The sequence below is a fragment of the Mus musculus genome, chromosome 5 (genome assembly GCF_000001635.26).
Source record: "Mus musculus strain C57BL/6J chromosome 5, GRCm38.p6 C57BL/6J".
NCBI lineage: Eukaryota > Metazoa > Chordata > Mammalia > Rodentia > Muridae > Mus > Mus musculus.
The window spans coordinates 100,458,591-100,485,860 of NC_000071.6; the positions used below are offsets into that span (position 1 = coordinate 100,458,591).

The following is a 27,270-nucleotide window of genomic DNA, read 5'->3' on the forward strand; positions in this document are numbered from 1 at the left end:
TGCCACAGTCATGGTGCCTCTCACAGCAATACAACAGTGACCAGGACGCAATGACGTTGGATTTGAACTTATCTGAGCTTGATTCTTCCGTTAACTTCTGCACTTGGTTGTGTGGTATTGGGGATCCAGCCTAAAGCCTTACACGTAAGGTGAGCACTCTGCCACTTAGCTACCTACTAATCTTTTCAAGTTGACATTGTTGGATCATACCGCAGTTTCCCAAAGAAAAGCAGGTTGTAAGCTGTAAGCTGTTCTGACCCTTCCATTCTGCTGGACTGGAAAAGCAGCTAAGCCTGAGAACAATTACCCATGTCCATGCAATTGCCTCAGGAAAGAAGGGCAGAGTCTCCTCACAGGCCGCCCTGAAACTGCCATACAATGAGGACCTTGGATTCTGGTCCTTCTTTGTCCACTTCCCAAGCACTGGGTTCACAAGGTGTATGCAACCACAGCCAGGCTGTGCTAATAAGGAGTAAACCTAAGGCTCTATGCACGCAAGGCAAGCACTCTGCTGACTAAGTAGCCTTGCCAATTATAATTTAAGTACTATTCAAAAGAAGATTAAAATAATTACTGAATTCTTTATATACTGACCCAAGCCTTAGCAAAGAGCTGTACAGTTCAGAAATTAAATAAAGCATTTGGTTCTAACTAAATCTGTCCCATTGACATAAACAGTGGAGGTCTAAGCAGTAAAACAGCTGCCCAATTAACCAATCCTTATGACTACCTGTCTTACTGAGTTTCAGGGGGTTGTGGGCTGCCTCACGGGGATGCTGGAAACCAAACTCTGGTTCTCTTGGAGAGAGCTAACCCCAACTAACTTCTCACAGAATAAATGGTTACATACAACTCTTGATCTTACTTCTCTGTCTTCTGTAACCACTACTCATCCATACTGTCTAAGGAAATACCAGCTTGAAAAGAAGCAGCAGCAATGGCCTTTGACGACGTTAAAAGCATTCACTACTGTTCAAAGAGAAATGGATACAAACCTTGCTGGAGAGGCTGTGTGTTTACACTGGGGCTCTGACTGACTGGCTGGGCTGAGCTACTGGCTGTTGTGGCAGTAACAAGTCGGACATAATGAAACTTGCTTCCAGGCACTTGAATCTGCTGGACATTGGGAGCAGTGGCCAGAGGGATGATGGTCTTAAACTGTGAGGTGCTCATTCCTCCCACAGTGATGGTCTGCACAGCCGATTTCACTGTCTGTCAAACAATACAAAACAACATGCCTACGATTAATCTGTTAACTTACAACAGTCATATAGGTAAGAGAGAATGCTCTTAAATCTCATCAATTACGTGCTTGGAAAGAAAAAAAATATTCAGCTGGACCTGAGACATGATGGCTCAGGGGTAAGTGCTCTCCCAGAGAATCAGGGTTTGGTTCCCAACATCCATGTGAGGCAGCCCACATCCACCTGAAACTCAGTTTCCAGGGGATCTAATGCCCTCTTCTAGCTTCCACAGACCACATATACACATACACATACACACACACACACACACACACACACACACATACACACACACACTTAATTTGAGGCAGACCAGGGAAGGGTATATGGGAAAGTTTGGAGAGAGGAAAGGGAAGAGAGAAATTCCGTAATTATATTATAACCTCAAAAGTAAAAAACAAAAAAAAAAAAAAACAACAACAACAACAACAAAAAGCACACCTTGGGCTGGTGAGATGGCTTAGCAGGTAAGAGCACTGACTGCTCTTCTGAAGGTCCTGAGGTCAAATCCCAGCAACCACATGGTGGTTCACAACCATCCTTAATGAGATCTGACACCCTCTTCTGGTGAGTCTAAAGACAGCTACAGTATACTTATATATAATAGTAAATAAATCTTTGGGCCAGAGCGGGGCCGACTAGAGCCAGCGAGGTTGACTGGAGTGAGCAGAAATCCTAAAAATTCAATTCCCAACAACCACATGAAGGCTCACAACCATCTGTTTGGCTACCGTGTACTCATATACATAATATAAATAAATAAATTTAAAACACACACACACACACACACCTTGTTGTTGCTGTCCTGAAACTATAAGAAAAGTATCAGTTTTGACTCCCAGAATTAAAAAGGGAATACAGATGTTACTTTATCAAACAAACTATAGTGGTTTTTTTTTATTGACTATATTATAAAAGAGAAAGACCATCCTGTTCTCTTATCAAATCTAGTCTCTTCTGAAATGCTGTGGTACTCACCACCCTGACTCATGATGCCAAATACAGTTCAAAATTACCCCAATTTTGGTTGTCTAGAGAGTTTTCTGGGTGTAAGAAATGTGAGTCAAATTTTAATAATCACTTCAATAATTTTCTTCACCAGATAGTATGCTGAGACTTTGCAGGAAGCTAACGAAACATCAGAAGCAGCCAGAAAGCAATGAGTCATGAGATGCCCCTAATTCATGAATGATTCATGTATGTCACAGTCAGCACAGCAAAGGTGAGCTGGATATGGTGGACATGTGGTCACCTCAGCACTGCGGAAGCTGGGGCTGGATGCTGTAGGTAACACACTGAAACTTTACTGAAAACAATAGGTAAATAAATAAAAGAAAGAAAAGATAATTGACCACTTGTAGAAGATGACTTCATAAGAGATGACCCATACCCTAACTTAGTCTAGAGAAGGCGCTCACACGGGGCGTGGTGGCGCACGCCTTTAGTCCCAGCACTCAGGAGGCAGAGGCAGAAGGATTTCTGAGTTCGAGGCCAGCCAGGGCTATACAGAGAAACCCTGTCTCAGGGGAAAAGAGAGAGAGAGAGAGAGAGAGAGAGAGAGAGAGAGAGAGAGAGAGAGAGAGAGAGAGAGAGAGAGAGAGAGAGAGAAAGTGCTCACACAAGACAACTGTCAAATGGCTAAGGATTTCATTTTCTCTTCACACTTTCTTCCTATGTCATAGGCACTTGAGGCAGAGCTAGCAGTACAGAGCTAGTTTAGCATTTAAGAGGCCCTAGGCTTGATTCCCAGCACTGCAAAAACAAAACAGACAGGTTTTACATGCGTGTGGGGAGAAGTAAAGAGCCCTTTAGTTTGGTGGTTGGAAGCCCCGGCTGCTCCTGCACAGCCTTCCTGTGCGTAGGTCCAGTCCCGGGGATCCGAGGCCCTCTCCTGGCCTCCGTGGGCACCATCCATGCACATGCACAACGCAGACACACACGAGGGCAGGACTTGCACACACATCAATGGACAATCTTCCTGGGTAGTGATGGTGCACGCCTTTAATCCCAGCACTCAGAAGGCAGAGGCAGGTGGATCAGCCAGGGGTACACAGAGAAACCCTGTCCCAAAACAACTGATCAAACAAGTAGAAGGAAATCTTAAAAACAAAACTTAGACCTTTTGTTTGTTTGTTTGAGACAGATTTATTCATGTAGCCCTTGGTGTCCTGGAACTTAGTCTGTAGACCAGGCTGGCCTTGAATTCATAGAGATCTGCCTGCCTCTACCTCCCGAGTGCTGGGGTTAAAGGCAAGCACTACCACTGCCCAGCAAACTCAGACATTTTAAAATCTAATGTTAAACTTTTCTGTATCTTAAGCTTGAAGTTACCACTCTTACAAGCTATACATCATTGGCTTTTAACTGAAAACATCAGCGCTATGTTTTTAATCAGCATACAAGTCTTTACATTTTTTAAAATGCAGGTCTGTTATTATTATGTATGAGAGGTATGATGTGTATATTTGAGTGCAGAAACATATGAGCCATGACACGAATGCAGAGGTCAGAGGGTGGCTTTTAAGGGTTCGTTTTGTCCCTGGTGGTCAGTCACACAGCCTGTACAGGCAGCACTTTAACCCACTAAGCCATGTGGCTGCCTTAGTCGGCTTACACATCCTACATACTGTTAAATATTGAATAAGTCACAAACTGTGGTCTTCTATCAAACCATCTGACCTTTTTATGTCACCCCGCCCCCTTCTTAGTGACTTTCTTTGGGGTTAAATATTTTAAGAGCTTTGGAAAACTTGCTCAGTGGTACAGTCTTATCTTGCATGCACACACCTAGTCTTGATCCTCACATGTGCATGCAAAGAAACATTTAAAAATAATAATCTGTTACATCTGCAAACTTAACTCTTACTGTCCTATGTCCTCCATGTTTCTTAATTTACTCTTTGCCTCAAGAATTTACTGTGGGATTTTCTTTTTTTTTTCTTTTTTTTTTCTTTTTTTGGTTTTTTGAGACAGGGTTTCTCTGTGTAGCCCTGGCTGTCCTGGAACTCACTCTGTAGACCAGGCTGGCCTTGAATTCAGAAATCTGCCTGCCTCTGCCTCTCAAGTGCTGGGATTAAAGGCGTGCACACCTGGCTGGATTTTCTTATATGTGGGTCTATAGACAGGAAATTCTAGAAAAGGAAGGAAGGAAGGAAGGAAGGAAGGAAGGAAGGAAGGAAGGAAGGAAGGAAGGAAGGAAGCAAGCAAGCAAAGAGGGAGGCAGGAAGGGAAAAGAGAGAGCTCTTGTTCTTAAACTGAACCTAAACTGCTGCATTCTTTTTTTTTTCCAGATCAAAGAGGCTTTAATGGAAGCAGATAAAAACATATATCCCAATCTAGAAAATTATATAAACGCTATCGCCTGAGTAGCAAAGTTTTTAGATTCTGGTCTTAACAATCCCTCCTCCAATGTCTGAGTCACAGATGATCATTCACAACCTCGTCTTACCTTTTACATTATTGCTTACATCCCATGAAAGCTTTTAACAAACTTGGCAATACCTCAAAATATTTTGGAATAAGGATATTATATTCTTGTCTTATGTGATCTTGTAAACAAAAGCCTCAAAACAGAATTCTTTCAATTTGTCCAAAACAGCACAATTGCTGCGTCCTTAATCTCAGTTTTAACATTTTTGTTTGGTAATCTCTGTCTCAGGGCTAGGATGCAGTTCAATGAGCAAAGGCTTGCTGCCCATAGGTGAGGCTCCCAGCAAACGGTCCTGTGACTTCCATCATACTCCAACAGAAACATAAGTATGCACACACTAAATACACTGTAATAAAAATTAAACACCAATAATATGCAAATCCAGAGAACAAACTCAATGGAAGCCAGAGCTGCAGCCTACTCTTACTGGTCTGCTCCCAGTCCTTCCAATGACATCATTACCATCCTGCAGTAATGCAGGGGCTTCAGAGCATAAGCAACTGCCTTAGGGGCCATTCATCAAGCTCTGTGTTAATGTTCAGCTTTGCTGTCTGTCCTGCTCGGCCCACTTCCTGCCGCATGTTTGTGAAGCATCCCCATGAGTGCCTGTCAGAGTCAGCTGTCTGTCAGTCCAGAGAGCACATCAGAGAGTAGGTAACCACTCACACTCTAGCCCTGTTTTCTCCTCTCCATTACCTCTAAGCCATTCCTCACTCCAGTCACAGAGGTTGTAGGAGGTTCATCATCGCAGTCCTCTCTGTGGCTGATGTCACTCCAAAGCACATCTATATAGACCTGTCCCTCGGGCCCACCTTCTCCAGAGTTGGGGGGGGGGGGGCCTGACGCCATTGGAGTTGGTGCCCTTGCACTGCTATCTATGTGGGTCCCAGGAAGCAAGCACAGGGCCTCAGGCCTGGCCACAAGCGCCTTTACCTGCTGAGTCATCTCAATGCCTCCTGTATCCTTTCTCAATTTTGTAATTTTACATGCATGTAAGTATTTTTAAAATAATTTTCCCCTACTGTCTTAGGGTTTTACTGCTGTGAACAGACACCATGACCATGGCAACTCTTATAAGGACAACATTTAATTGGAGCTGGCTTACAGGTTCAGAGGTTCAGTCTATTATCATCAAGGCAAGAGCATGGCAGCATCCAGGCAGGCATGGTACAGGAGGAGCTGAGAGTTCTACATCTTCATCTGAAGGCTGCTAGCAGAGTACTAACTTCCAGGACAGCTAGGATTAGGGTATTAAAGCCCATACCCACAGTGACACACCTACTCCAAAACAAGGCCACACTTCCAAATAGTGCCACTCCCTGGGCTAAGCATATTCAAACCATCACTAGTATCCTCCATAGAGCTCTAGGTTCCATATGTCCATGTTTCCCCCAAAGAGTACTGCCCCACATACGACAGGCATTCACCTTATACTTCTCAGCCATGAGAATTCTGTCCCACATAAGACAGACATTCAACGTATACTTGTAAGTGGCACATGAAGAAACACCAGGCAGGACCTACCTACCTCTCTCTTCTTTTTGACTTTCCACCATACCTTCTTTTCTTGTATTGGGAAAGAAAGCACTGTAGTATGCTCTTCAAGAAAGCCTTGGCTCATTCCCCTGAACTCACAGCAGCTCACAAACACCCTAACTCCAATCCCAGGGGATCTGTCTTTGTTAGGGTTTCTACTGCTGTGACAAACACTATAATCAAAAGCAACTTGGGGAAGATGGGGTTCATCTCCTCTTATTCTTCTCTACCATGGTCCACCAACAAAGGAAGTGGAGGCCGGACTCAAGCAGAGAACCTGGAGGCCGGAGCTGAAGCAGGGAGGACGGAGGAACTGCTTACTTACTGGCTGGCTCCCTCATGGCTGCTTAGCCTGATTTCTTCTTTTAATTTTTATTTTTTCCCCTTTTATTGAAAGTAGTGGGGTTTTTTTTTCTCACATAATATATATATATCCTGATTACAGTCTCCCTTCCTTCTACCCATCCCAGTTCCTGGACATCCCCTTCCCATCTAGACCTTTCTGTCTCCCATTATGGAGAAAAACAAAACAAAACAGGCTTCTAAGGGATAAAAATAAAATACAACATAGTAAAATATACTTAAGATAAAACAAAAACTGTCATACTGGTATTGGACAAGACAAGAGAAGGCACAAGAACCAGAGACCCATTCCTTCTCACACTCCGGAATCCCATAAAAACATTAAACGTCTGGGCATGGTGGCACAGGCCTTGAATCCCAGCACTTGGGAGACAGAGGCAGGTTGATCTACAGAGTGAGATCTGGGACAGCCAAGGACTACACAGAGGAATACTGTCGGGAGGGGGGAGGGGGTGGAGCTGGACAAGACTCTAAACTGGAGGCCAGGCGGTGGTGGCACACACCTTTAATCCTAGCACTCAGGAGGCAGAGGCAGGCAGATTTCTGAGTTTCAGGCCAGCCTGGTCTACAAAGTGAGTTCCAGGACAGCCAGGGCTACACAGAGAAACCCTGTCTCAAAAAACCAAAGAAACAAAGAGAGGGGGGGGGGGAAGGGGAAGGGAAAGGGAAAGAGACACTAAACTGGAAGCTATAATAAATATTCAGAGGTCCTGGTGCAGACCCATGCAGGCCCTGTGCACACTGCCTCAGATTCTGTGAGTTCGTGTGGGCTTTTATCATGTTGAATTAGGGAGTCTTAATTCCTGGTGTCCTCCATCCCCTCTGCCTCTTACATTCCTGGCTCTTATAATCTTTCCCCCTCCTTTTCTGCAGGGTTCCCTGAGCCCTGAGGGGAGGAGATTTAATGGAGACATCCCATTTAGAACTAAGTACTCCAAACACAGTCACTCTGCATACTATCTGTCTGTGAGTTTCCATATTTGTTACTATCCGTTGCAAGAGGAATCTTCTCTGATGATGTCAGCCTTCTTTCTTAAATCCACTCAGGAGTGGCACCGCCCCAAGAAAGCTAGGTCCTCCCATGTCAATCACTAATCAAGAAAATGCCTTACAGGCAGGCATGGTAACCTACAGGAAGATTCCTGAAAGCCTGGTCTACAGAGTGAGTTCCAAGACAGACAGAGCTATATAAAAAACACCTTGTCTCAAAAAGAAAAAAAGAAAAGAGAAAAATTCTTACAGACTTGCCTACATGCCAATTTTATGGAGGCGCTTCTTACTTTAGAGTCCCTCTTCCCATATCTGTCTGAGTTTATGTCAGGGACAAACACCAAGCAGCACAGGATGCAACCCCCTCTTCTGACCCCTGAGGGCACTGGGCACTCACAAACATAAATGCAGGCAAAGTATCAGAAACAAAACTAAATAAAGAAAATGAGTTCATAAATAACATTTTAATTTACAGCACGGCAATTGTTAGGACGCATAAACAAGCCAACTGCAATACACTAGTGGCAAACCAGCCACCAACACTAAGAACCCACTTACTTACGATAGGGCTCTCCCTCTTCCCCCTGTACTCTTGCGTCATGTCACGTATGCCACAGCACAGCACATGACTTCAGTACTTAGCATTTTGCTTGCATTCAGTTGTGTCAACCACCAACTGCAAACTCGTCATTTGTTCCCATAGTGTCGGGAGAGCACACACAAAACCACAGACCGGAGAGCCACTGACAACTAAAGCATAATAGTTTCCTATGACAGGAGTCCTTTATCAGTGTGTAAGCTCCCAGCCCTCTGCTTAACCAACGACAATTAACACGTGAATGTAGCACTTTCATGTAAAATATCTGTGTTTTCTTCTACTTCCTAAGCATAAAGCCAGCTATATCTTCAGTTCCCTTGGAGTAAAATGCAGTCATGTACCTGTATGACCTCACCAAGTCCTGTGAAGAAGCCTTTCTATACTACACGCCTTCCCTGTGCCTTTTTCTCTCTCAGCCCACTGGAAGTCTGGAAGCCAATTATAGATTATAGCCTAAAGCCATTTTCTAGTCTACTAGTAGCATTTAAAAATAAATGGTGGGGCTGGAGAGATGGCTCAGTGTTGAGAACACAAACTGCTCTTGCAGAGGTCTTGAGTTCAATTCCCAGCAACCAGATGGTGGCTCACAACCATCTTTAATGGGACCTGATGCTCTCTTCTGGTGTGTCTAAAGACAGCTACAGTGTACTCACATATGTAAATATAAATGGCTACGTCATTTTTTAAAGTGCATTCAATTAAACCTAAGAGCCAACTTCCTCCCTCCCTTCTCTGACAAAGGTCTCCCTACTGGCCCAGACAGGTTCTGAATGCCAGTTCCTCCTGCCTCAGAGCAATTGTAATGTTGATAATTAACCGATTATCCATTGTAGTCTTTGAAACACAAACTATGTATAGCAGCCAAAAATATGTCTATTGTCTTTTCCTCTGTAAACCTGCATTTAAATTCTATAGCCATAGCCGGGCGTGGTGGCGCACACCTTTAATCCCACCACTCCGGAGGCAGGGGCAGGCGGATTTCTGAGTTCGAGGTCAGCCTGGTCTACAGAGTGAGTTCCAGGACAGCCAGGGCTACAGAAAAACCCTGTCTCGAAAACCCAAAAAAAAAAAAAAAAAAAAAAAAAAAATTCTATACCCTTTAAAAATATTTATTGTGCCATTGCACTTAATCCTAGAACTCAGGAGGCAAAAGCTGGGGATCTCCATGAATTCAAGGCCAACATGGTCTACAAAGTAAGTTCCAAGAAAGAGATATCAAATGAGACTGTCTCAAGTACACACACACACACACACACACACACACACACATGGGGGGGGGGCGGGTAAGGGATGTCGCATATGGGGAGAGGGAGGGAGAGAAAGGGGAAGAGAGAGGGTCAGAGAGAGGAGGAGAGATGGAGGGAGGGAGGAAGGGAGAGAGAGAGAGAAATGTTAAGTATATTTCTAGCCATGGAATTCTTCTATAACACCTCCATATCTTTTTTGTTTTGCAGACCAGTCTTACACTGTAGCCCTGGCTAACCTGGTCTTAATTTTGTGGCAATCCCTCTGTCTCAGTCTCCAGGTACGAGGATGCATTGTTTTTCATTCAGTTATTTACTTGTGTGATATAAACATACATGCACATACATGCACACACCATCACATGCATATGGAGATCAGAGGACAACCTGGGGAAGAAGCCAGTTCTCTTTCTCCCAGGTGGGTCCTGAGGATCAAACCAAAGACTTTTCCCTGCTTGGCCATTGTCCTGGCCCCAGTGATAAAGATTTATTCATTTTGAGGCAAGGTTTCACTACGGAGCTGCTCTAGCGGGCCTTAAACTCACGATGTAGACCAGGCTGGCCTCACACTCACAGAGCTCTGCCTGCCTCTGTCTCCAGAGTACACGATTAAAGACATGCACCACCATGCCAGGAACAGTTTTTAACAGTATAGTTACAAACTTTTCCTTTTTATGACTTTCCATATGCTTAAGCTGACATCATTTCAAAACAGTTTGTTATAATCAAAACAAGTTTTACTGTAGGCCTAATGGTAACCACAAAACAATACTCTTCAATAGAGACCAAATAAGGAATCAAAACACATTACTAGAATAAAATACTTAACTAAAAAGGAAGAGAGTAAGAGAATGAGAAACAGGCAAGCAGTAACAGAACAACAAAACAGGTTCCCTAAGTGCACCAACCTTAAATGCAGAACTGTCCTATTGAAATGACTAACTGGATGAAAAAACAAGGCCCAGCTGCAAGCTGCTCAGAAGAAACTCACTTCACTTCTAACACAGAACACAAAGGGGAAGAAGATGATATTCCAAGCAAACAACCCGAAAGAAACAGGAGTAGCCATATTTATATTAAGTAAAATAGATTTCAATTAAAAAAAAAAAAAAACGGTAAAGAGAAACAGGGAAGACCACTGTCTTAAGATCAAGGAGTCGCCGGGCATGGTGGCGCACGCCTTTAATCCCAGCACTCAGGAGGCAGAGGCAGGTGGATTTCTGAGTTCGAGGCCAACCTGGTCTACAAAGTGAGGTCCAGGACAGCCAGGGCTATACAGAGAAACCCTGTCTGGGAAAAACCAAAAAAAAAAAAAAAAAAAAAAAAAAAAAACCCAAAAAAAAAAAAAGATCAAGGAGTCAAAGGATGAAGTGTTAATTTAGCAAAAAGAAAACAAAAATCAATATATAGTCATCTGGTGTTAAAGCAGGAAGAGGCAGACTAGAGTGCAGAAACAGTGAAGGACTACACACCCGACTGCCAGGAACACACACAGCAGCAGACAGAAATCCCAGAGAAGCATCGGTTAAGCTGCACCCTAGACCAAAAGGACCTAACAGACACCAACACAACACTTCCCCCAGACTTGTAAATTACATGCTTTTCTTATTACCATGTACAACATTTTCTAAGACAGACCACGTAGTCCTGAAAATACAGCTCAACAAAATGTAAACCTGAGGTCACACCTAGAGTCTTTTCCAACCTCAATGCAACAAAACTAAAAATCTGTAAGAAAATAAAACTTTGGAAACTATACAAATACATAAAAAACTTAAAACGTATTCTCTTTCTTTTATTTTACTTTTTGAGACAGTCTTACTACTTACTTAGTCCAGGCTGGCCTTGAACTTCTCTATCCTCCTGCCTCAGCCTCTTAAATATAGGGATTATACACAGGTGTGCACCACCACATCAGCCTAGTTGTTCTGAAATAACAGATTATAGAAACCAAGAGGAAAATGCTTTAAATTCCTTGAAACAATGAAAATGGAAATATATCACATTAAAAACCTCGAAAGATTTCAAACACACAACTTATGTTACATTTTAAGGAACTAGAAACGCAGAACAAACCAGATCCTAGGTTAGGAGAAAGAAATAACAAAGATCACAACAAAAATAAATGCATGAAGAGACTAAAAGCTACAAAAGTTAATTTAAAAAAAAAAAAGAACTGGTTTTTCTTAAAAAAAAAAAAAGCATTTGATAAATGCTTAGGTAGAGTAAGAAAAGATAAGACTCAAATAAAATCAGAGACAAAAATGCAGACACCTGGGTGTGTTGGCACATGCCTTTGATCCTGGCACGCAGGAGGCAGGGGCAGCAAGTTGTAGGATAACCAGAGCTATGTAACAGAGACACCCTGTCTCAAAAGAAAAAACAAAACACACAGGCACTGTGCCTCAGGCCTGTAACTCCAACACTTGAAAGGAATTCCAGGCTAGCCTGGTCTACAGAGTGAGACTGAAGACAAGTGGGCAAGGTGGCTTACCCAAAGCCTGACAGATTGAGCTCAAGTCCCAGGACCCATATGACAGGAGGAGAGAAGCAACTATGGACTCACAGGCACACGCCCTAACATCTGGGAGGCCAAGGCAAGAGGACTCCAGGTTATTCTGGCTACTACAGTAAGGATGAGGCCAGCCCAGGTAAAAGGGGGGACTGCGACCACCATCACAGGGATGCAAGGGACCATCAGGAGTTATTATGAACAACTATACAACACAACAAAAACAACTGGTAAGAAACACAGGCCACTGAACACAGGAACCGCCCTGTGAGCGGAAAGACCAATACCAAGCCTTAGGCTGAGTCAGCTGCCCCATCAGCATCAACTCCTTTCTTTGGTTCTCCCATCAAAGACCAGAGAGTTTCCACACAAAACTTTCAACTAAAACATTTGCAACACACACCAATTTTGGTTAAATTAGTACAAAAAATACAAAAGAATTATTCGAAACTTATCCTATGTGGCCAATATTATTCTGACACCAAAATCAAATAAGAACACAAAACAAGCCGGGCAGTGGTGGCGCACGCCTTTGATCCCAGCACTTGGGAGGCAGAGGCAGGCGGATTTCTGAGTTTGAGGCCAGCCTGGTCTACAGAGTGAGCTCCAGGACAGCCAGGGCTATACAGAGAAACCCTGTCTCAAAAAACCAAAAATAAAAAAAGAATACAAACAAAAAAAGAGAAAAGAAAAAACCTAAAGACAAGTATATTTGACAAACAAACATGCAAAAATCCTCAACAAAATACTAGTCAATTGAGCAAGGTCGTTACTACAGCGTCTGCATAGCAAGAGTGAAACCTGACTTAGGTCCCCATAACCATGAAGCAACTACAACAGCAACAGCAAACACCTTAGAAGCACCATTAGAGCACAGGGGCTGAGAGAAGAGAACTGTCTGTTGTGAGCTGGGAGCTAACCCCGGCTACACAATGCTCCAAGACAAGCTGGACTACAAAGTAAGGCACAAAGAGCGACATGTTCATCAGCAAGTAGAGTGCAGCCAACCACATGTTCACCTCAACAGACACAAAAGGAGTTTTATGAAACTTAGTAACCATTTGTGATAAAGCTCTCAAGAAATTACACATTTGGAAGGAACATAATCATGTGAGACCATATTACACACAGAAGGAACATACTCAATCATGTGAGATCATATCCAAAATTCCAACAGCTAGCATCCTACTCATGAGGAAGAACTTTATAAAAATCTCAAGAAAAAAAAATGATTATTTTCACTACTTTTACTCAATAAAAGTGCTACAAGTCTCACACAAATCAACCAGGGAAGAGAAAGACACACTATTCTACTGGAAATATGGAAGTCAGATTGTTACTATAGGTAGATGATATGCAGAAAAGCTAATGGTAAACAACAAAGTCCTCAAGTGTCAAGACACACAATCAACAGTTAAAAGCCACAGTCCTGCTGGAAAGCAACAGCAGAGAACTATCTGAGAGAGACATCAGGAAAGCCATCACACAACAGTCACCAACACAAACACACAAAACCAAACCCCACAATACTGAGGCATATACTTAACCAGAAAAGTGAAAGAGTTCTACAATAAAAACTATAAACCACTGATTACATGAAGCTGGATGAATACAGCTTGGTGACAAAACACAGGCTCAGAACATGTGATACCTTTGGTTCAATTCCCAACACCAAATTAATTTCTACACTGGGAACAAGGAACGCTAGTGGCAGACAAACACACATATCTTTCTCTTAAGACATGAATCTCAAGCTAATGTTTAACTGAGACTTGGGTGGCCACGAGCCTCTGCCTCCCCAGGAGCTGAGGTTACAAGGTATGTACTGCGCCCACTTCTATGCTCTGCTACAGACTGAACAGAAGGAAGGGCTTCCTGTGAGCTGGGCAAGCACTGGATCAACGAGCTACATCCCCAGTCCAGGAGCAAACAACACGTACCAGCCATATGGCCAGCTATCTTGTAAAAAGTAAACCTTAATTCCAATGTTCCACTGTGCTCACTATTTTGTGGTATTTTATATGTTGTGTCAGGAAATGTTCGTGAATCCCAAAAGATCACCAATTCCAATTGCAATTGCAATCCCATTAGGGTCTCTTTATTCAAGCCCAAGCTTGGGCTCTCCTGCCAACCCTGACACAGCACAAAGTTGGAGTCCTGAGCCTAGTTTCAGGCAAGCATTTATAAAGGCAAGAATTAGGTATCTAGCCTGACACACATCTGACTGGGGTGCGGTGAGGTGTCATTATGGCCTTTAACATAATTGGCTGAGGGCTGGAGAGATGGCTTAGCAGTTAAGAGCGCTGACTGCTCTTCCAAAGGACCTGAGTTCAAATCCCAGCAACCACATGGTGGCTCACAACCATCTGTAATGAGATCTGATGGCCTCTTCTGGGGTGCCTGAAGACAGTTACAGTGTACAGTGTACTTGTATATAATAAATAAATCTTTAAGAAAAAAATTGGCTGGTGCTAGAGCCAAACCATAAACTTGACTTCTGCTTTCCTCCTGATTGGTGGTTGTCAGGAAGTGAAGTGTCAGGGGCGGGCTTGTAACCTGGGGGTGCAGATCTGTTGGGAGGTAACCTGGAAACTGGTGCTAGGTACCGGCCTGTTAGTTAATTTGAGTTCAACCTTAGATCAGGTTCTGTAAGATGGAGTCTAAACCCAAAATGTTTGGTCTCTCAGCAGATATTAATGTTAATGAGTGGACTGTGATAACTTTTCATACTCATCTTAATCCCCTATTTCATCTTACTGGGTGTTAACTCAGATCTACAGAATTGAACAAGTATCAGGAGTAGGTATTTAACACTGTGCTCATACATGGAATCTTAAGGAATTTTTTTCCTTTTTAAGTTATGAGAATACTATTTTTGGGGTTACCAAAGTAGAAGCTGAGTATTATCAGGGATTTTAAGTATTCATTGGAACTTCCATGTAATCACTCTCTGCCTTTTTTTTTTTTTTTTTAAACTCTTTTTTTTTTTTTTTTAAAGATTTATTTATTTATTATATGTAAGTACACTGTAGCTGTCTTCAGACACTCCAGAAGAGGGCGTCAGATCTTGTTACGGATGGTTGTGAGCCACCATGTGGTTGCTGGGATTTGAACTCTGGACCTTCGGAAGAGCAGTCGGGTGCTCTTACCAACTGAGCCATCTCACCAGCCCCCACTCTCTGCCTTTTGAATTAATTAGTTTTTGCACATTAAGATGCTGGGCTTAAGAAACTGAAATATACCATAATGAACATTTCTAAAAAGAAATACTATGATTTCCGATCAAAAGGTACATACACTGGAAGCAAGAAAAAACGAGGATACAATTGGTAAAACCTAAAGCTAAGAGAAATAAAAAGACATCCCTTCATGACTTCAGTGTTTGTTTGAATGTCTAATAAACACCTATGAAATTCATGATTACTTAGAAAATGCAATAGAAGAACTCTGTCCTCCAGGGAGTGACAAATGCAGGTCAAGTGGACCGAGAAAGCAGACATTCTGATGTTCTACAACGGAAGCCGTGACATTAGAGTGAGGACTGTCGGAAGTGTTACAAAACAAAGTTGTCAACAAGCCTACATAGGGAGAGATGCTAGGAGAAGAAATGGGACCCAAGAGGCTTGCCAGCAGACACAGAAGTGAACAGGGGGACCAGGGCCGAGCAGAGAGAGGCAGATCTAGCCACATGGTAGGACATCATGCCAGGATTAGTCAGGGTAAGCTAGAGAGCTGGCTGGGAGGTGGCCTGGAGTTTGAGACCAGCATAGGCTCTATAGAAAGACTCTGAAGACAGAGTAAAGCAAAACAAAAGAATAGCCTTCTCTGTATAAATCTTAGTAGCAAACACACACACACACACAGAGGTATCAGTCTACCTGTAATAACTGAAATTCTGCAAAGAGCTTCTAATGCTTCCATCTAATGTTCGGATTGAACTTCTTGAGATAAAAACCTTAATCTTTCTAGGTTTCAGCCCCGTGTGTGAAAAGCATGAGACAAAAAGCTGAGTCCACTCGGTTATAGAAAACACCATCTATGTGAACATACCACTTTGTATCTGGATGCCAACTTTAATAGGCTGTATGATATCATATTTATATATTATAGAGAGCAAACGTCCAATGTGGTTTTATTTATGAATAGCTACAAATCAAGGAGGGAGCTGACAAGGAGATGGTGTATTTCCAGACACACAGGGTGGCGTCTAACAGAAAAAAAAAGTTGTGACTTTTATAATATACCTGCTTTGTATGCTTTTCTACGTTGGCATAATGATAATTGTGAGTCTCAGGGAAGTAAGTTAGACACTTGCCTCGTTTACACTGAGAGTGTGCTTAGCATGCCTGACATCCTTTTCCAGTCTTCAGTGTTACCCATCGGGAGCTGGCATTGCCATACATAGTTACTTTAGCATGTTACACTATAAACTCACGACATCTGTTTATTATTACCCAAATAGTAATATTGCTAAATACTAACTGAAGAGTAACTAACTACATCATATATATCCTTCACTAAAAACTTGTATTTATATTCATACAGGCCATAAAAGTCACCAATGATCACTCTGTTGCCAAGTGTTTGAAGTAAAATCTTCACTAGCCAAAACCCCTTGCTTGTGGCTGAGAGCAGAGGTCAGTGGTAGAGCACTTGTCAAAACCCCGGTACCAAACAAACTAATAAACAAGGCTGGAGCCAGGCATGGTGGCGGCGCACGCCTTTAATCCCAGCACTCGGGAGGCAGAGGCAGGTGGATTTCTGAGTTCGAGGACAGCCTGGTCTACAAAGTGAGTTCCAGGACAGCCAGGGCTACACAGAGAAACCCTGTCTCGAAAAAACAAAACAAAACAAAAAAAAAAACAAAAAAACAACAACAACAAAAAAAAACAAGGCTGGGAGTCCTGGATCATCATGCCTAGAAACCACACTGGGGAGGCAGAGGCAGGAGGATTTTAGGTCCTAGGCCACCCAAGGCTACACAGTAGAGTCAGTCCTAAACAAACCAACAAGCAAAAAAAAAAAAAAAAATTCTGATTAGTAAATTAATCCTATATTCACCAAGTACCTATTGATAACTGCTTAGGGATATATGAAAACTAAAGTACTTGAAGTTACTTGTAAGACAATAAAAGAATCAATCACAATATTTGGCATTTGGGGCTCATTTTCTTTTTTTACCTTATTTGGCGACTTCAAAGGTGAGATGGCTATCTTATTTGGTGTCTGTGTTGTCGAATTTAAAGTTGATCCAATCACACCACTTTCTGATATTGTTATAGTCTTTGATGGAGTTCCAGGAGTAGACTGTGAAAGAACCCTACCTGCAAATGAGAGGGAACCCGTCAGCTGAGGAGTTTTAGTAATAGTTAAAAAAATTTACACAGTGATGATCTCTCTATATAAGGATTTTAGTTTCATATATATCAATATATGACTTTAGAGACACCAGTGTGACCCTAATGAATGATAGGGACCACCAAACAAAGCTTCTTAATAATACCTAATACTAGATTACCTAGCAGTGCCCCCTGAACCATAGTTAAGGTAATATCAATGAGAGAGAGAGAGAGAGCGCGCAAGTGAGAGCGAGCGCTTGGGACAACTCAGGACTTGGGCCCCAAGTTTTCTTCGTCTCTGTACTTTTACACTTACAACAGCTATCTTCCTATTTGAACTTAAATCATGTAGAGCAAAATTAAAACCAACAGTTCTGCAGGGAGGGCAGCTTGGTTGGCAGAGTGCTCGCCTCTCATGCAGGGAGCCATGAGCACCTCATAAACCAGGCAAGATAGGACACCTGAGGATCCAAGGACTTTCTCAGCAACAGAGGAACCAGCCAGGAATATGTAAGACTTATCTCAAAAAACAAAACAAAAATCATGCAGACCCGTACAAAACAGCTACTGAGGCCAGAGAGGTGGCTCCGTGGTTAAGATCACATGCTGTTCTTCCAGAAAACCAGAGTCAGCTCTCAATACCCACATCAGGAGGCTGCAGCTCTTTGTACTTCACCTCTAGGGATCTGATGCCCTCTGCTGGCCTCTGACCCAAACAAGTGACTGTACACAAACAATCAATGTCATTTTAAACATTTAAAAACTATTTTAAAGTAATTTTTAAATGTTTCTTTACGGAGTTGGGGGATGGCTCAGTGGTTAAGAGCACTGACTGCTCTTCCAGAGGTCCTGAGTTCAATTCCCAGCAAGCACATGGTGGCTCACAACCATCTGTAATGGGATATGATGCCCTCTTCTGGTGCGTCTGAAGACAGCTACAGTGTACTCATATACATAAAATAAATAAAATCTTTTTTAAAATTGAAAACAGCATAGTCAATAATAAAAACACTATTACTTTAAGTATTTAACATTTAAATTACTTCAGTTAAGCTGAGATTTAACAGTGCTATTTTATACTATTTAGGAACTACCATTAAAGTCACTAGTTATTGTGGTTACTGACACGCTAATGGTTGTTTTTAAAAATATACTTACTTATGGTATAGATTAAGGCTGAGATGTTTACAGGTAAATACTTACTATCAGAAATCGCTTTATAACAATACTCAGATGGAAGGGATGAAGGCTTATGAAATGAGACTGGTCAAGACCTAATGATTGTTCAAGCTGACTGAAGATGTAATCAAATTTCATTAAGTGAATTTCCTTAAAAAGTAAAAACTATATGCACATGTGTACGTGTTCACAGGTTTGCTGCCACAGGGTTACACCTCCAGCCTTGTGTGTGTCTAAGAATGGGTTTGTGCAAGTGAGTGCAGTGCCCTGGGGCCTAGGAGGGCGGGAGTTAGGGCCTATTGTGGGCTGCCATATGTGGATGCTGGAGCCAAGCTGCACTCTTACCCACTGAGCCACCTCTCCAAACTCTTGAAAAACTCTTACAGGCAATCTCAATTATTGAAGATAATTAATACTGGGGGGGGGGGGCACTTAAAATGAACTCAAAACAGAGCAAACATTCTGAAGCAAAGAACTGGCAGGATGGTTCCTCAGGGGCAAGTGCCTCCCACACACACCTGATGACCCCAGAAAGGAAGCAGACAAACAAACCCTCAAAGTTGGCCTTGATTTCCACACACCAACACAATAATCGTTTAAATTTTAAAGCAAATTATAAGTATGGAAGAAAACGAAAAAGCAGACTTCCTTCCTTCCTGCTTTTTATCTTACAAGGCGTCCCGTTTACTGTGTGTTGTGTTCCTTACCACAACAACGGCAGTGTGCTGCCGGCTGGCCACTGTGAGCTGGGGTTCCCTGGGAAACGAGTCTGCTGAGGGGGCCTTCCAGCCTTTAGACCAACTGGAGGTCATCCCCTTGCACTCAGGGGAGGACTAAAGTGAAAGCAGAAGCCCCTTATAGGAGCCGCGGACCTGTGAGCTACCCAGTGGGCCAGCTGAGGGGCTGTGAGGTGTGGAGCACCCTAAACTCAGGAACTGGACAAGATGGCCACATGGTCAGTGCCCCAGGGTGGGAATTAAGAATTGGTGCCAGGCGATGTTCCTGTTTGCAGATTTCACTGTTTTGGGGTAGAGGCCTAGGTTACTGTAGAGTAAACACTCTACAGTCTAACACTCTAGGCAAGTGCTTTATCACCAAGTCATGGCCCAGCCTACAAGCCTTATATTAAGGACTACTATTTACAATATTTAACGTCAGCTTGGAGTATGATGGTCTCATGCTTGAGGCTTTCCCTTCTCCCTCAGTGGAAAGTGATTCCATTTAATGACTAGGTCCCCTGGATCCCTCGCTGGGCTCGGGATACCCCAAATAGGCTCCATCTGTAAATGCGTCACTTCTTCCCGAGGTCTATTAAGGCTGCTGAGATAGTTCTGTGGGTAAAGGTGCCTGCGCCAGGCCTGAGGCAAAGACCCCAAACCCCACGTGGTGGGAGAGAGGAGACTGCCTCAAGTTGCCCTGTGAGCCCCACAAACCCTCGAAGGCACATCAGAGCTTACACTCAGCTTGCATTGGGATATTTCATGACACACTTGGAATCCAGGGGTTTGTTGTTGCTTTTGTTTTCTAGGGACTCTGCTAGATTTTCCTCTTATTTTTACTATCTCGTCATTTAGCGTGTTCCCAGTCTGGCTGTTCACAGGCCAGGTGCGTGTAGAAGTCAGATGACACCCTGGAGAGGTCAGGTCTTTCCTTCTTCTCTGTAAACTTAATACTGACAGGTCCAAGCCAAGAAATGAATCAAGCAAAGAATATTTTAAGCAAGGATGTGACAAGATCAAATCTGTACTTTAGAGAAATGAGGTATACATTGGTAAATCCATCTTCAATGAGAAATCTCCAATTAAGAAACAATCTTAACAGATTCTGAAAAAGCATCAGCTGCACTAGGGAGGCTGTATCAGCAGACCACTGTAAGGTCAAAAGCCAGCCCGGGCTATAGAATGGGCACCAGGCTAGTCAGGGCTATAGAGCAAGATCCTGACTCCCACCCCCTCTGCAAACTAAACTTAGTGCAAACAATCCTAGAGACAGAACAGATATTGAGCATTTTGTCTGCAATTACAAGGCAACGCCAGGACTAACTTGCAAAATGCCATAAATGACCCAACGACTGAACAACAACACCCATGACAGTAGTCCACGACAGTCAGGGAGAGCTGTACAGCTGGGGATCTTGTTGTTGTTTTCTATTAATGTAAACTGGTATCAAGGCCTGAGGCACAACCTTTCTACTGAACTACTACCATCCTAACAGAGCATTTGAAATCTACATATCTGAAGTGATACAGTTACCTGTAATGGTACATTTTAAAGTATATAACAAAAAGAAACTGGGTAGCATTAAGGTGAGTGCTGGTAGACACACTAAAGCTTAGATTCTGTTATATTTTGATAACAAGTATTTGATAATATGACAATTTCCCATTCATAAAGAATTTCATGTGAAGCCAGAGAAACTGGACTATGATTATTTTGTGTGTGTGTTTTTTAAGAATTATTTATTTACACTGCCACTGTCTTCAGACACACCAGGAAAACAGATGAGATCCTGTTACAGATGGTTGTGGGCCACCATGTGGTTGCTGGAAATTGAACTCAGGACCTCTGAAAGAGCAGTCAGTGCTCTAACAACTGAGCCATCTCTCCAGCCCCACTTTTTTGTGCTTTTATAGGTTTTGTTTTTTCAATGTATGAATCTGTGTTTTTCTTGTGCTTCCTCTTTGTTGTCTTACTCTTTGTCCTGGTTAGCCTATTTGTTTTCTAAGAGAGAGAAAAAAGACTGGAGTTGTGGGGAGAGGATCTGAGAGGACCTGAGTGGAAGGAGCTGGAGAGGAGCTGGGGAACCATGATCAAAATATAGTGAATAAAAAAAGATTTCAATAATTAAAAAAAAAAAAAGAGTACAAAACTCCAAACAAATAAGCTATAACTATTCTAAAACATTTTTTAAAGATTTATTTATTTATTATATGTAAGTACACTGTAGCTGTCTTCAGACACACCAGAAGAGGGCATCCCATTAGAGATGGTTGTGAGCCACCATGTGGTTGCTGGGAATTGAACTCAGGACCTTCGGAAGAACAGTCAGTGCTCTTAACCACTGAGCCATCTCTCTAGCCCATGCTAAAACATTTTAAAGTGACCGAGAACCTTTTCTAAATCTAGGACAGACACACACACACAAAGCTGACAAACTATAAGGACAGATAACCTGTGACGACGGGTGGAGATGCTTGAGTTGTCTGTCCTGTAACTGCTTTGCTATTAATTGGTTTTGCAAAAATCAGCTTCGTGATCACTGGACCCGAGGTTGGTGTCCGAGGCTTCTTAGCAATCTGAAACATAAATAACCATGAAGATATGTTTCCACAAAACATGTGTGCAGTAAAATGAGACAGCATTCATTCATACACAGTAGTACAGTAAAGTCAGGTCATTTAGCAAGTATATCTATATATTAAAGTAAAAAGCATTTAAAATAAATCCACTCACCAAAATATTAATATGATCATTATGTATAAGCGCACGTGTCCTTACACCTCTACTTTCCAATAAATCCCTAGTCTCTCTGAAACACACCGATGGTTAAAACAGTAAAGTTTAATAGTAATAATGTTTAATAATGAGAGTCGACACACAATATTAGTTTTCCAACTAGACTATTCAATAATAAAAAGAAGGAGTTTTAAAAATACAGTACAAATAATGAGGCACTGCTGCACACATACACATGACCACATTTACCTGGAATCCAATGTAAATTACAACTTTACAGTTACATTGTCCTTCTTTTCTCTTTCTCTCTCTTTTTTACATGTTTGGGATACATTCTCTTTCATCAGCTAAGAACTGCAAATTGGTCTTGAACTCAAGGTAATAACCCTGCCTCAGCTTCTCAAATACTGAGATTACAGATAAGAACTACCATGCTAAGCAGACTTAGAGCTACACACACACACACACCAGGAGAAGAGCTGACCCAGTTAATGTCAGACCTTCACTCCCAAGTGTAGAGATTACAGGTACAGCCACCATACTCAAGCTCAATGGTTTTCTACTGCAATTGTCACCAAATGCAAAGACCTCTCTGCTAAAAGGCAGGAGCAGAAACTTACCTGGCATAAAACTCAGAGCTTAGTGTGTGAGGAACATTAAAGATTTTATCTTTTGGCAGATATGTACACTGAGACCCTGAAGTATTGTTTATTACTGGAGGTGACTCACATAAATAAACAAGACTAACATGAGTATTAGCAATACATCAGAAACAGAATTGATCACAGCTGAATACCAGCTTTATGTGCTCAAATTGCAGACAGCACACAGTTATGCTCACAGTGCTGCGTTCTTACACTCAGAACGTATCAGTAACACAAATACCTACAAGATAAAATCATTTCTTCACAAGAAATCCACTGGTGGTATCAATACACTCAGCTTGCAAACCATGACAATATCTGAGTAAATGAACTCTACTTTAGAAAGTTGGTATACGCTAGAGACACAAAGGGAAATACCCCAGTGTGCTCAGTAAAGCTCTAAAGCAAGGTAGAATTTCTACACATTTTAACGTCTACACATCGAGTTAGTGACCACAGAGGTGGAGAGACTTAGAAACACAGACCCTTAGCTAGAAAGTAAGACTTCAAAGCATTTCCCCTCTTCCTGACTTTCACCATCATGTGCTATACACTTAGCAAACAGGAAAATGATCTAAACAATGGAACCAAAAGCACATTAATTATTCAAATGAACACTCTCATTTGTTCTTACAGTAGTTGTCCCTTTAGCACTGCTAAAAATAAAGATTTCCAGATCCATTAAGAAACCATAGGTTTTCTTTCTTTAAAAAAAAAAAAGGCCTCTCATTGCCCAGCTGGCCATGACCTCCTTCAGTCTCTTCCTCTGCCTCTACCTCCTCCCAAGCATGGGGGTCACAGACACACCTGACCACCACACCTGTTCTTATGTTATGTGATACTGTGCATGCCCTTGAAAATGATTCTTTACTTACTGTTGTTCTCGGGTAGCTTAGGAATGGAAGGGAACTGGCCTGGCCTATGCTCGTTTGCTAGAGTGCCTGCCTGGCACGCACAAGCTCAGTAACCTAGGAGCACTTACTGCTCTCACCGACGACCCAGGCTCCCAGCCCAGCACCCATCCAGCTCTTCTGCGACTCCAGACTCAGATCTGATGTCTTCTGCACTTTCCAAGAACTAGGAACACACATGGTATATAACACACACACACACACACACACTCAGGTAAAACATTCATATAGATAGATAGATAGATAGATAGATAGATAGATAGATAGATAGATAGATAGAGACAGACAGACAGACAGACAGACAGACACACAATACCTAATACACAAGCAAATAACTTAGAAATTTTTAAAGAGTCATTTTCAATAAATTTATATAAGCAGATTAAGTCAAAATGAAAAAACAAAAAGAAACCTTACAAATAAGGTAGAAAAGTCAGCCAATAACTCATCGAATAACTTTCATCATCATGTGGGACACACTCAGGGGTCACTAAGGAGCTCTGCTGCTTAGACTGCTAGCTACTTATTATGGTTAGCTCTTTGAAATTAAGGATAACTACACTGCTATCCTGAGGACCGCTATCTATCGCTGCCTGTGACACAGTGACCGTTTTCATTACACTTGAAAATGGAGCTCCCTTATTCTTGCCTGCTGTCCATACTCTAACAGCCTCAGTACTCTGACTACATTTTTAAAAGATTTATTTATTTTGTGTACATTAGTACACTGTAGCTGTCATCAGACACACCAGAAAGAGGGCATTGGATCCCATTACAAAGGGTTCTGAGCGACCATACAGTTGCTGGGAATTGAACTCAAGACCTCTAGAAGAGCAGTCAGTGCTCTCAACCGCTGAGCCATTTCTACAGCACTCTAACTAAATTTAAAATAATGCTGTCCGGGCAGTGGTGGCACATGCCTTTAATCCCAGCACTTGGGAGGCAGAGGCAGGCGGATCTCTGAGTTCAAGGCCAAACTGGTTTACAGAGTGAGTTCCAGGATAGCCAGGGCTACTCAGAGAAACCCTATCTCGAAAAAAACAAAAAAAAAAACCAAAATAATAATAATAAATAACAACAATGCTGTGGACTATGGGTGGGGTAGATTTGTATACTTAAATTCCTCAAAAGAAGCCAAATATCATGGGGCCTAATGTAGAAAACCATAGATGTGTAGTTACTAACTTATTTTTTTCAAAGTTTTTCATAAGTTGCTTTTGAGTTAGAAAGATCTGAGCTACCTAAAAATGAACTGTATACTTAGAAAATATTCTCAATAGATTTCTTTGGCTTTCTGTTGTTAGTTGTTTGCTTGTTTCTGAGTTGTGTGAGACAGCGTCTCGCTATGGAGCTCTGGCTGCCCTAGAACTCAGTATATAGACCAGACTATCACAGACTATCCTGAGTGCAGAAGACACGCACCTCCATGCCCAGCTCTGGTATAAACAAGACAAATGGAATCAGATTTGATAAAGCCAACAACAATAGAATAAATGAGTATTATACCCGAGTCTTTTATTGTCAATGCTTAACAGTGGATGGTTTTTACACTGCTCTCAGAAGTGAAGAGATGGCATTCTGGTTTCTATCACCTGTTCCCTGAGAACATGATGAGCCATCACCATGGCCAATCACAACAGGTCTAAATATACTCAGGACTGGATGCTTCACAGTGATAAGGGACATGATCTCATTCATGAGAGCCTCAGCAAAGGTTAACCAATTAAAGTGAGGGAGACAACCATGAGGAAGCAAGGTGCATCAACTGGTAAACAGGAAGAGGAAGGAAACAGCAGGTTGCAAGGCTTGACAAAGTGTAACCTTCTTAACACAAAGTTCATGAGAATAGCTTCTAATTCTTTCCTAAAGCAATAGCCAAAACTTGAACACAAATGTCAGCTGAGAGGAAGCAGCTCTCCCATCTTTCCTACTCCTTACAGGCCTCTCTTTGTTACTTTGTCTCATGCCTTCTGGTTTCTCCTCCCAACCCCACACCCAAGGTTTCTCTGTATAGCTTTGGCTGTCTTGGAACTCTCACTGTTGACCAGGCTGGCCTTAAACCCAGAGATATGCCTGCTTCTGCCTCATGAGAGCTGGGGTTAAAGGTTAAGGGGGAGCACGACTGGCTGCCATCTGGTTTCTTTTCAAAGACAACTCTTCCAAACAGGAAATGTACTGTGGTTTCCCTCTAACAAAATCACTGCATGTCTAAGTGCTGTAAGGCCTAGAGAGGCTTTTGGGGCCAAAGACTGAAAAAATTTCATGCATGCCCTGATGATTTTTTTTTTTTTTCCATTTTTTATTAGGTATTTAGCTCATTTACATTTCCAATGCTATACCAAAAGTCCCCCTTACCCACCCACCCCCACTGATGATCTTTTATTATACTGTTCGTATTATTAAGTTCTATTCTGAAGGGCCCGTGATGTTTTTTGAGACGTATATAACACTATATTTTGGTTTTTTTTTAAATGATCAAGAAGCCATGTTAAGCTAAGGTAAAAACTTGAGAGAGCAAACTAGCCACGGTCCCACAGCCTATGGCTACCACGGAGGTGACTGAAACCCAGCAGTCCAACTCACAGTGCACTTTGCGCCGTTACAGTCAGTGTCTTCCTCACATTCCAAACATGAACAGTGGGGATGGACAGGAAGTTTCAAACAAGAGACAAACCCTGTGAGCACTGTGGCTCCACGGGATTCTCAGAACAGCAAGGTTTACCTACTCTGTGGTCATTAATCAACCAAGAAAAAAGAAAAAAGGATGGACTGCTATGATAGCTTTGCAGTAAGTTGGGCATCTTTATGCCAGCAAAATAATACTCTGTAGCCAAACTACCAGTATGTATAAAATGCATAAAAGGCTATAAATATACGATATGAAAGTAAACCAAAACTTAGTTTGCTATAAGTTCTCTGGTGAAATTTTTTCATGAGCATTAGACATATCAAGTTTAACAACAAAACAAATCCACACAATTACTTAAAACATTGAAAAGAATTCATTAAAAGTTAGGCAATTAACAACCCTATAAATACAACTTTGCATCAGTTTAACTTTTTAACATGCACTTTAAGTAATATGCCCTTTTTTTGTTTTTACCTGTACTGTTTTTAACTGTTGGGTCTGTAACACAGAGGGCTGAGTTGTAGTATTAATCAGTTGGCTTCCTGGGGTCAGTGCTGAGACACCAATGACAGGTTTCACCTCTGGCCTCCCTCCAATGGTAACTACTTTAATTTGCTGCGGTGGTAACTTAGCATCTCCTGGCTGGGCCTGAGCTGTAACTTTCTGAGCCTGGGGTAGTTGGCTATGGGGTAGTGCTAAAACAATTGGTGAACCAGACTTGCCCAAAGTTGTTAATATTAACTTCTGTCCATCTGGTTTAAGGGTCTGATTGCCAAGTTTAAGATCAGATGTCTGTGATACTTTGTTTAAAATAATCTGATTGGCTGATATAGTCACAGGAGTCTGAGCACCAAGTTTTTGAAGGCCACTTGGAAATGCTGGTTTCACTGTGGTATTAGAATCTGCTTTAGAAACTGTGGTATTCACTGCAACTTGGTTAGTGTGGTTACTGTACACTGTGATTGGTTCCGTGGAAATGGGCGTGGCTGTAGAGTCACCGGTAGAATTTATGTTGACAATTTCTTCCAGCTCTGTCTCCATGGGAATTGGGGATGACACAATTACAGCCTCAATACTATCCTCATCCACTAACGTTATAGCAGTGTCCATTATGTCGTCTGGAAGCAAACTATTCACCTCGGCCGGCACCACCTCCATGATCGCACCGCTTCTAGAGAGATGCCCAGGTGCTGCA

At 42.2% G+C, this 27,270-nt stretch overlaps 1 protein-coding gene across 9 annotated transcripts in view; it reads right to left on the minus strand.

Moving 5' to 3' along the window:
* Positions 1 to 27,270, minus strand: part of Lin54 (lin-54 homolog (C. elegans)) — a 58,607-nt gene that overhangs the window by 16,558 nt on the left and 14,779 nt on the right. For 4 of the 9 annotated variants that reach the window (NM_001346583.1, XM_017320848.2, XM_011249429.3 and 1 more), the window contains exons 2-5: positions 27,213 to 27,265; positions 21,608 to 21,731; positions 17,099 to 17,241; positions 996 to 1,212 (exon numbers count right to left, since the gene is read on the minus strand). In NM_001346583.1, the coding sequence (NP_001333512.1) occupies positions 996 to 1,212; positions 17,099 to 17,241; positions 21,608 to 21,731; positions 27,213 to 27,233 (505 nt within the window). In that variant the 5' untranslated portion in view covers positions 27,234 to 27,265. Of the gene's footprint in view, positions 1 to 995; positions 1,213 to 11,234; positions 11,334 to 17,098; positions 17,242 to 21,607; positions 21,732 to 26,549; positions 27,266 to 27,270 lie in introns of all 9 variants that reach the window. The other 5 variants (NM_172714.4, XM_006534883.4, XM_006534884.4 and 2 more) reach the window with 2 other exon arrangements.